Raw genomic sequence first — 10,133 nt, 5'->3', positions numbered from 1 at the left:
AGAAATTACACGTGAGAGAGAGCGGAAGGGAGGAGGTTTTAATTGAAAAAGGAAGGTTTGAGGCTTTCTGAACCTACAACCAAAATAATATAGTAGTAAGATGTTATGATAAGCTCAATATGAATAAAAATTACTATTAAATATGTTTGTCTTTGAGAAACTTTGAGAAATGGTTATAAAGATTTTTTGAAGATATAATATAGTTTAAGTTTAATTCTATTAATATTGATCTTTCACTCGTATATATTAGTGAGTGCCACATCCTTATTATTATATTTTCCTATATTCAATATTGAATTAGTCTAAGTTATCAAAGCCTTAAAAGTTTGGATTGTGTCTCTTATATCAACCTCCCATGAAACCCTCTTGCCACATGAAACGTGCTTTCAAACCCTAATTCGAAGCATGAGGAAAATAGTGACACGAATAGCAAGAAAATCTATGCATGGAACATCCAATTATAACCTAAAAGAAAAAATTATAAATAAAATAAATTTGTTGCATAAAATCTAAAAAATATTATGGCACGACCATATTCGTTACATTACATTACATTACAATAAGAACTTATTCACGTCTAGATGGTGAAAATACACCACCTTCCCGAGCCGTTGATGCACACACAGTCATCGAAGGCTGGGATTGCGCCTGAAATGCTTCTATTTTGTTTGGTGTTGCCCGTTAGGCTCAGGAGTCAGGAGAAGGCAAAATGCGATTTGTATGTTGAACCTGTCTAGGGTTTACAGGCTCTCTCTCTCTGCCCCGCTCGTCTAAGTCTCGTTACCCGGCCTTAGGGTTCCCGTGTCTGCATCCATGGCTCCCCAGAAGAAGCATGGCCATCACCACCATTCCCACTCCCATCATAACCACGACTACCATGGCCAGGCTGATGCTGGCGATGCTACGCCTGTCGAGCCCTTGCCTTCCACACCTCAGGGCTCCGAATCAGACACTGGTGCCGACGCCGATGAAAAGGAGGTTCACTTGCACGAAGCGAATGGTGGCCATCACCTTTATCGCCATCATCATCTTCATCTGTACGATGAGCTCTCTCCTGCTGAGAAAATCTCCAACCTCAAGCAGCTCAACGACACGCTACTCAAGCAGGTCAGTTCCTCTCGTACCACCGCAGATGACCTGCGCGCCAAGATTTCGTCGCTTGAGCAGGAGCTCGAGGAGACCTCATACAGGGCTGATGCACTCGTGATGGAGAAAAACTGGTTGGAAGATGAGAAGCGCAAGCTTGAGCTTGAATTCGTGGCTAGCAAAAAGGAAGCCTTGGGCTTAGGCGTAGAGAAGGAAGCCTTAATGGAAGAGAAGCGGACCTTACTTTCCTCTAAGCAGGAAGCTGAGACCGCCTTAGAAGATTCAGCTTCTAAGCTGAAATCTGTTTCGGAGCAGCTCAAGGAGGCACAGGAAGATTTGGTTTCTATCAAAGAGAATTCCAATAAGATAGAACAGGAAGTGGAACAGCTGCGACTTGAAACAGATAAACTGAATGAGGAAATCACCACATTACAGTACTTGGACGTGGAATCACAGAAAAAATTGAAAGGAATGTTTTCCATTAAGCAAGCTCTTGAAAACGATATGTGCAGATTGAAAGATGCCTGTGCATCAGCAGAAAGGGAGGTTGCAGAAGCCAACGGAGTTATTGATTCTCTCCAACTGGAATTAAAAAATCGTGCTCTGGAAAGGGAAGGTTTTCAGATACAATTGAAAGAAGCATGGCAACAGATTGCAAGCCTTGAGGCGCAAAGGGAGGCAAGGATTGCAAAAGAAAGAGATCTGGATTCTCACATTAAAGCGTTGGAGGATGAGCTTTTGTCAATGAGAAATGAGAATGACAATGTGGCTTTGACCTTCAAAATGGAGAGAGAGGTCAAGGGTTCTCTAAAGGAGCTTCTTGAAAGTGCTGATGCAAAAAGCCGAGGACTTGAAGCCCAGCTAGATGTGATGAAGGTGTCAATGTTCAAGCTTCAGACAGGTACAAATGAGGACCAACAGAGAATTCTTATGTTAGAAACACAAGTCTCGTCTTTGGTGAGTGAGAAAGCAATTCTTGAAGAAACCAAGGCTGCACTTGAGGAAGAGCTTCAATTATTGAACTCTAGGACTCTTAAGGCATCTAATGAATCAAAGGATGAGGTTGACAAACTTAGGGCGATGGTTGGAGAGCTTGAGCAAGCCCTTCTTGATGCAAAGGTGATGAATAGTCAACGGCATCAGGGTGTGTGTCGGCTGGAGGCTGAGTTAAAGGATTTGACTTCTCACTATAAGAACAATGTAAGTTTGTCAAAGCTAGCAATGCCCCTTGCAGTTGTCTCAACTGGTTCACTGCTCATCATTGGAGTAGTAGCTTGTTTGAGGCATTCCAAACAAAACTGAGGCCAATACCTTTGGTGGAGCATTTTGTTTGGATGATGAGGCAGCTGCTTTTGCTTTACAAGGTTCCAACTTGTGACCAAGTCTTTTGCAGTAACTGAAGGTCAGTATATGGCCAAGTTATGGATCTAGTCATAGTGGTGGTTAAACCTGGCACTTGTAAAGATATCTCTCAATTGTTGCAGGGTCTGCCAAAAATTTGCTGTCCTGCAAAATTGCCACATCAAACATTAAATGAAATTTTGGTTATATTATCCCATGTGCCATAACGTAAACATTGTTTAGTGTATGCTTGAAGCTTGCTGAATTCCTTTCAACTTGACTGCTGTATTCATTAAAATTCCTTTACCTGAACAAATTGTTCAGGGCCTTCACACCATATCTGGCTGCTTGTTAATTCTATCAGTTCTTTGAAGTCTCGAGGACCATCTGTTTACATTGAGTGTGAAGCTTGGAAGAGGATTATATGAACTTTGATCTGTAATTTCCAGGCCTAGGTGGAATTCCGGAACTGTATTCTGTATGGGCAGGTCAAAAACTTGTCCAAATTCAGCTGTATTTATTTGTGTGGAGTCAGGCTGGCATTTACGTGATAACTTGGAAGCAGTAATAGTTTGTGTTTACTATAGTAATGCAACTCAATAGTTCATGTTATTTAAGTGATACAGCTTTCAATGATATATCTAATATTGTGTAGCTTGCCTTCGAAGATAAAGACTATGGAGAAACCTGTCCGTGGTGGTGCTTTCTGCATTTTCTTCACGGCTTAACTGTGGTGCAAGTTGGAACTCCTCTAAAGGTCTAGGTTGCCTGTAGTTCCATTCTCGCTTCTCCATTTTTGGTTTGTAGTTATCAAGAGACCAGTGCAAAGTTAATGAAATAAAGTTGAGAGTTTGAAAAACTGGAAGCAGGATGTGACTAAACTTGTAATTTCAGAATGTGTATGATATTCTATCTGCTTTATTGGCCTCGCTGCATTTGAAAACATTTGTGGCACAGAGAGAGAGAGAGAGAGAGAGAGATGTAGCTCTCTTGGTTAACTTGAACAAGTGGTGACCAGAAGGTCTTTCAGTCCAACTCCTGCTTTCCTCAGAGTCATATAGTAAGGTATAGAAAAAGCCAGATTTGAACCTGAGTCAGTTGGTTAATAAAATAAGTGGCTTACCACGAGGGTTGACCTTTTAACCCATAGCTCATAGAAGCAACCGAAAGAAGAGATTGACATCCAGTCTCCTTACCTTCTTCCATTGTTACAGCTTAGTGTTACTGCTACAGGCCTGTAGCTTGTAGAGTTGAAATTTGTATAATCGAAGTACCACAGAACCAGTTCGCACATACCAAGGGCGATCACCAACCAGCGTGAACATACCAAGAGCGATCACGAGATCTCTACAATTCTGCAGTTGTAGTATGGCTTTTCAAAACCACATATTTTAAAATAGCTAGACAACGCCAATAATCAAGTAAATATAAAAATCTATAAAACTTCATTAGAGGTGCCATAAAAGATCAGGGTGGCAACTAGTTTGTTTCCTCTATATGTAACAGGGATTCATTTCGGCCATCCGCTAATTGTATCTATTACTCATTGGAAATGGAAGAGTTAATAGTGATTTTTTGACAATGTATATAACAACGTAACTTGAAAATCATTGTCAAATGAGTATTAACAATGTGCATATTTTTCAATAATGTTACATCAGTAGAATGAATGTAATCTACTTTTAATTTTTTGATAATTTCATATAAAGTTGAATATGTATTAACTTATTTTTCTTTACATTTTTAACCGTAATGAATGGTTTATGATTATTTAAAGTGTATAATTTTTAAATTGAATTTTACAATGCAATTTAACAAGTACAATCTAACCTGTGCACTTAATTACAATTCAACTAGTTTGATTAATATGAAGGTAGGATTGTATTTGCTACAAGATTCACACTAAGATTAACACTCTTTTTGAATATGGATATTGTGTAACGATGTCAAAATTGTAGTGCTTCAAATTTCATCGGAAGTTGTTCTTTTAATGTTTTGCAAGTCAATATTGATATCAATGCACAAGATTGAAAGGCAGGTGGATGTCAATGGACCTTGTAAAAAGCTTGAGCTAATAAAGTTGTGAGATGTGAACTGTCTTCTTGGAAAACTCCATACTAGGAAGTGTCTCATGACATGCAACAATTTTCAATTGGAGTTTGTGACACTAATCAGTTTGCACTTACAGTGTGCTTGCACATTCTATTATTAGTAATGAGAGTTCCAAGATGTGAAGAGAAGTGAGCTTGTAAATGCGTAATATTTAATTGCCTATTCTCAAAAAATAATAATTGGAAAGTTGCTTCGAATTTTCACCAAATTTCCCACCACTCATGATCTCAAGACAACCAAAATGATTGTTATTAAATCCATCTTCTTAATTTACCAATACTCACTAGATGTCCTTTAAAAAACTCAAACACAACAATCTCTAGGATGACTACACAAGTAGTTCCAAATATAAAAATCATCTAAATTTGCTCAAAAATATATGGGTGCTTTGAATCAACCTATGTACTCTAAAACTATCCACTAAATGAAAATATAGGGATCAAGAAGTTAAATGAGAGTTGAAATTCGATAAGTGGAAAATTGTTGAAGGAATTCATGATGGAAAAGAATCCAAATACTCGAAGAGTACTATGGTGATCACATGACTTGTTTACAATGTACGTGTAGAAGGTAGCACATGAGACCCATATATTGTCTAGGTCTCCAAGTGATCAAGAGGTGTACAAAGCACCAAGTCTAACCCATATATAGTCGAGGTCTACAAGTATCAAAAGTGTAAGCTAGTTTTTATAAGAAGTCCCTTTATATCTATAGCCTATATAGACAATATAGTTGATGATTCAATCTTTGTGTTGTTCTTGGGCCCTCATTGTGGTCTCATCCTTTGTATTCATATGCTCTGTACTTCCATGTGAATTTCAAGCTACAAATCGTGTAAGAATATGTATTTGAATACTTATTGAAGTTCAAGTTGTAGGTTGTGTAAAAAATTTGTCTTTGAATAGTTAATTTCTAGTTATACAAGAAAATCCAAACCATTGCCTCCTTCTCTCCTAAATGTTTAAATCTCGTTGTGAGGTGGATTTTTCAATTTGGCTCGAGAACTATAGAAATTGCGAAAGAGGGATAAAGAGAAGAAAGAGCGAACGCATGAGAGTAGTAGAACAAAAGAGTGGATAGAAAGGGCAGATTACAAACTGGTTATATCAATTGATGTTCAAATCTTTGTCGCATACTAGTGGTGACTTACCCAAAGTGTGTCACACCTTAAATAGAGATATTTGGTAATGAAAACAAGAATAATCTCTTGTGAATCACTCACACACACATGCATGTGCATAAGTACAAATGTATGCACATAAGTAATTGGACATGGATTAGTTGGATCCTAAGAGATGGGCTAGCTCTATGTCAAGGGTGCAAATGTGTGCTGCTCATCAAAAGGGAATCAAATTTATATTCGACTAAATCTAAAGATTTAGGTGGGGATCTCGGGAAGAGTTCTCTTTCCTTTTTAACAACTTGTCCACCTTGAATTGGATCACTTGGAGATAGGGTCCAAAGACTTGTAAAGAAATGCATGTCTTGTGGCATCTGATGTGCCCCTAGCACCCCATGAAAATTTGGAGGAGCAAATGGCAATCACATCCGATCATAGTCATAATTGCATTATGTCTCCAAGGTGAAACAACCTTCAATTAATAGAACATTGGTCTTAATTGCATAGGCTGTTAAGAGTCTTTGTAAGCTACCCTAGTGGTGAGGCTGGTTGGAGCTCCATGTGTGGATCGGGTGATAGAGACAGAACATTATCCATCGAAATATAGACAAGGGAAATTTGAAGAACAAAGCATTGCAATAATCCCTACGGGTGTTGATGTAACATGATTTCTGCTTAGTGCTTTGAATGTCAAAAGTGAAGAAATTCAACCAAGCGTGGGTAAATGATGGTGGTAACTATGAATTTCTTAAGGTAGCAAATGCCTCGTCATCTACCCAGTGATGTGTATGAATGGATTAACGAGATTCCCATTGTTCCTACCTACTATCTAGTGAACCCACAGCCAAGGGAATAGGCTTGGAAGAATCAGTGATGAAAGAAGAACATGGAGCTTGACTCTAGTGCGACTTTGGAAATGACTTGAGAGTTGTACAAGAAGTGGGAGTGTTTAGCACAAGTGAAATACAGCTACTTCTATTGTTATTTTGCTTACTCCCTGAGGCCAAGATGGGGCTCTCAACCCCTACTTCTAGTCTTAAGACACACTCACATGCCAATCGAAGTGGAAGATATGTCAAGTGGGGAGTTTTCCTAGGGTGGCACATCTATTAAAAGATAATGCAGGTGTTTTAAGACGAGGTCAATAAGAACAGAAATGTCATGTGGAATAAAAGGCTTAAAGCTCATTTGATTTTGATTTTCAGTACAAACATAAATGTGAAAGCATGGCCAATTGATTCTCTAGTGTTTTGGAATTTGAAGCAAGAGGTGTTAGAGAAGTCACCATAGGGATAACTAGCTTATGGAAGCCAAGCATTCATAGCGAGGTTACTTTTTGATCTAGATATACTCTTCCTACCATTGTGAAGTAGAATTTGCATGTGTTGAATTGTTTATCCATCAATAGGGAACATAAGTTGGGTTTAGACCATTGTGAGACATGTTAGTTTTACCCTATTGATGAGTGGTGCTGCAATAGTAATTCAACTTAGTACAAGAGGAACCATTGATTCACATAATTGGTAATTGTGCTTGGTTTGAAAGGCCAATGGAATGAAGCTACCATGTGTCTCTAAGTTAGAATCCATGCTAGATGTATCACTCTCTACCTCCCCGACTAATAGTAGGGGTGCTTGTGCATCCTTGAGAGCATGTGTTGAGACTCTCTCTTGATGCACTAGTGGTTGCCTCGAGGACTTTGAATGGAATTTTGAACAATCAAGAAGATGGATCCTTTGTAGATGACTTAAATATGTGGCCGGATATTGTAAGTGACGAAGTGGACTTACTGTTATGATCCCTTGAGATTCAACCCACTACCTCTTTGATTTGTTCCCCCTTTTACTAAGCTTAATGAGGGTTTCTTCGTCTTGGCCCTTGTGTTATGTCTCCATAGGTTTAAGTCCTTGTGCACACCATGCACCTAATCTTACTTAGCTGTTATGGGTTGGTTGGCGGGTTTCTCTTCACATTGTGCCTTCCTCAACTTGGCACACTTGGCTTTCTACGGTAGTTTCTATGCTCTCTCACCTCATGCCTCCCACTTGGCACCCCATGACACCCTCATGCTATCCACACCGATGCTGTAATGTGATGCTCCCCTCAGCGTGATCCACACTAAGGTGTGGTGCCTCTACCCACCTCACCATTAGATGATGGCATGACACTTCCTCCACCATGGTACCCCTTCCTCCACACACACCACGATACGACGTCCCCAAACCATGGTGTGGTACCCTACCTCACCCACCTCCAAACCTTACTTGACTTGCACGGTCCATTGCGATTCTCTTGAAACCCTTTGGTTGCATGATGACACCCTTCTTATATGCGCTTGTGCTACAACCATGGTCCATGCTCCTTTGCCTCCTATCACAAGCCTCCCCCTACCCCCACTGCTTCACTCACTCTTGAGTTGTCTCATCCCACTTAGTTTGTATACAAGGGATCTTTGTGATTCCCTTGTATTATTGGTGCAATCATACCAATGTTGATATACCAAATCCCATTAGAACTTCACACTACTTGTGCCTGAATAGTACTGGGATGGTCTAGGAAGTCCTAGTATTGCACTATTTTGCATCCTTGCTTCGAGACCATAACATATTACACCCTCCTGATTAGGTTGTCCCTCCTTGTGAACACCATGGTAGGCAATCCCCTCACCAGGACATGGCACCTCCTCTCCACACCATGATTGTCTTTGCTTGCTCGACTATATGATGTTGCCCCCACACCATCACATGTATATGCCATGCATGGTCGCTCCTTTCCTTTCCATGACATGGCATCCCCTCTCCACAATGCAATGCCTTCTCCCCACCTTGACCACAATATGAAGACATTCCCCCAAATCGCAGCATGTCATCCCCCTCACCCCACCTCAATTGTGGCATGGCACCCCTCGTTCATGGAGCAAGGTTTTATATGGTTTCTTGTGGTGCAATGGGATAGAGGGGAGAGGAGAGGGGGGTTTTTTAGGGTACTTAGGGGTGTGTTGAAGAGGGGAGTGGAGATTTTTTGAAGTTTTTCCATGTCATGGCATGTTATTATGCAACCATGGTGGAGTAGGGGGAGGGATGTCGTGCCATGACTTTTTTTTTCTTTTTTTGGGGTCAGAGGGGAGAGGGGTGTACATGGTGGGGTGGGATGGGATGGGGTGAGGGATGCCATGTCTCCATTGGTGTTTTTCTTTTGGGGGGGGGAGGGGGGGAAGGGATGCCATGTCTCCATTTCTGAGGGGTGTGTTACAGAGAGGGGTGTGCCATTTTCCATGATGTAGTGGGGTGGGATGGGGTGAGGGGGATACCATGTTGGCATTGCTCTATTGGGGGGAGGGGAGAGGTATGCCATGATGTGGCGGAAGTCAGTTCTAAGGTTTGGGATACCATGTTATTTTTGGTGGGGCGGGAAAGGGGGAGGGTGTGCCATGACATGGTGGGGTGGAGTGAGGGAAGCCATGCCTCCGTTTGGGATGTGTGTATGTGTGTGTTGGGGAGGGATGCCATGACATGGTTTACCATGATGTAGTGGGGTGGGATGGGGTGAGAGGCATTGATATGTTGGGGGGACGGGAGGGGTTTTCCATAATATATTTGGGTGGGATAGGGTGAGGGGGATATGATGTTGGCATGGTGTGTTTTGGGGAGGGGAGGGGTGTATCATGCTGTGGTGGAAGTTAGTTTTTGGGTTTGGGATACCATGTTATTGTTGGTTGGGGAGAAGGGGGAGGGATGCATCATGATGTGGTGGGGTGCAGTGAGAGATGCCATGTCTTTGTTGGGATGTGTGTGTGTGTGTGGGGGGGGGGGGTGTGTTGATGTGTTGGGGGGAGGGGGGAGGGGAGGGGTGTGCCATGGCATGGTGGGTGTGGATGGGGTGAGGGATACCATGTTACAATTGATGTGGGGGGCATGTGTGCGATCACATGTTAGGAGTTGATTTTAGGGTTTGGGATACCATGTTATTGTTGGTTTGAGGAGGGGGGTGCTATGACATGGTGGGGTGCGGTGAGGGATACCATGTCTCCATTGGGGGGGAGGTGTGTGTGTGTGTGTGAAGTGGTGAAAGGAAATGGGGTGTGCTATGATGCGCTTTGCCTACGCGTGTGTGCACACTTGCGTGCCCGTGCACACGCACACACACCTCCCCCCCCCCCCCCCCCCCCCCTCCAAATGAAATAAGCTTGAAACAACTAGAAATTTAGCTGATAGAAAATTAGTTTCTAAGTGATATTGGATACCAAGAAGGCTTTGTAAGCATGACTTTTCAAGAATGGACCCAATAACTCAATAGGATGGAAGATTTGAGATGAATAGGTGTGATCAACATTAATAACATGCCACCATGAGGCGTGGATATGGGTATTCCCATGCAAGATGCTTCTAGTCTTGAAGAAAGAATCTCATGATGGAAAGCCAAGGCTATTGATTTGGAGAACACGGGGAGCAAGCACAACGGCTCATTCAATTCG

At 41.7% G+C, this 10,133-nt stretch overlaps 1 protein-coding gene and 1 pseudogene across 1 annotated transcript; both read left to right on the top strand.

Moving 5' to 3' along the window:
• Positions 1–667: 667 nt before the first annotated feature.
• On the top strand, positions 668–2,988 carry LOC148018450 (uncharacterized). The gene has a single exon (XM_087662130.1). It carries the CDS (start codon positions 814–816, stop codon positions 2,386–2,388), a length of 1,575 nt encoding a protein of 524 aa, XP_087518256.1. The 5' UTR covers positions 668–813; the 3' UTR covers positions 2,389–2,988.
• Positions 2,989–6,139: 3,151 nt separating this feature from the next.
• On the top strand, positions 6,140–7,491 carry LOC148018449 (25S ribosomal RNA; annotated as a pseudogene).
• The last annotated feature ends 2,642 nt before the right edge of the window (positions 7,492–10,133 follow it).

This window comes from Lygodium microphyllum, chromosome 21 (assembly GCF_053477565.2).
Source record: "Lygodium microphyllum isolate KBCC chromosome 21, Lygodium_microphyllum_v1.1.10, whole genome shotgun sequence".
Lineage (NCBI taxonomy): Eukaryota > Viridiplantae > Streptophyta > Polypodiopsida > Schizaeales > Lygodiaceae > Lygodium > Lygodium microphyllum.
Note: the sequence above shows the minus strand (reverse complement) of the source record. Positions and strands in the feature narration are given on the sequence as shown.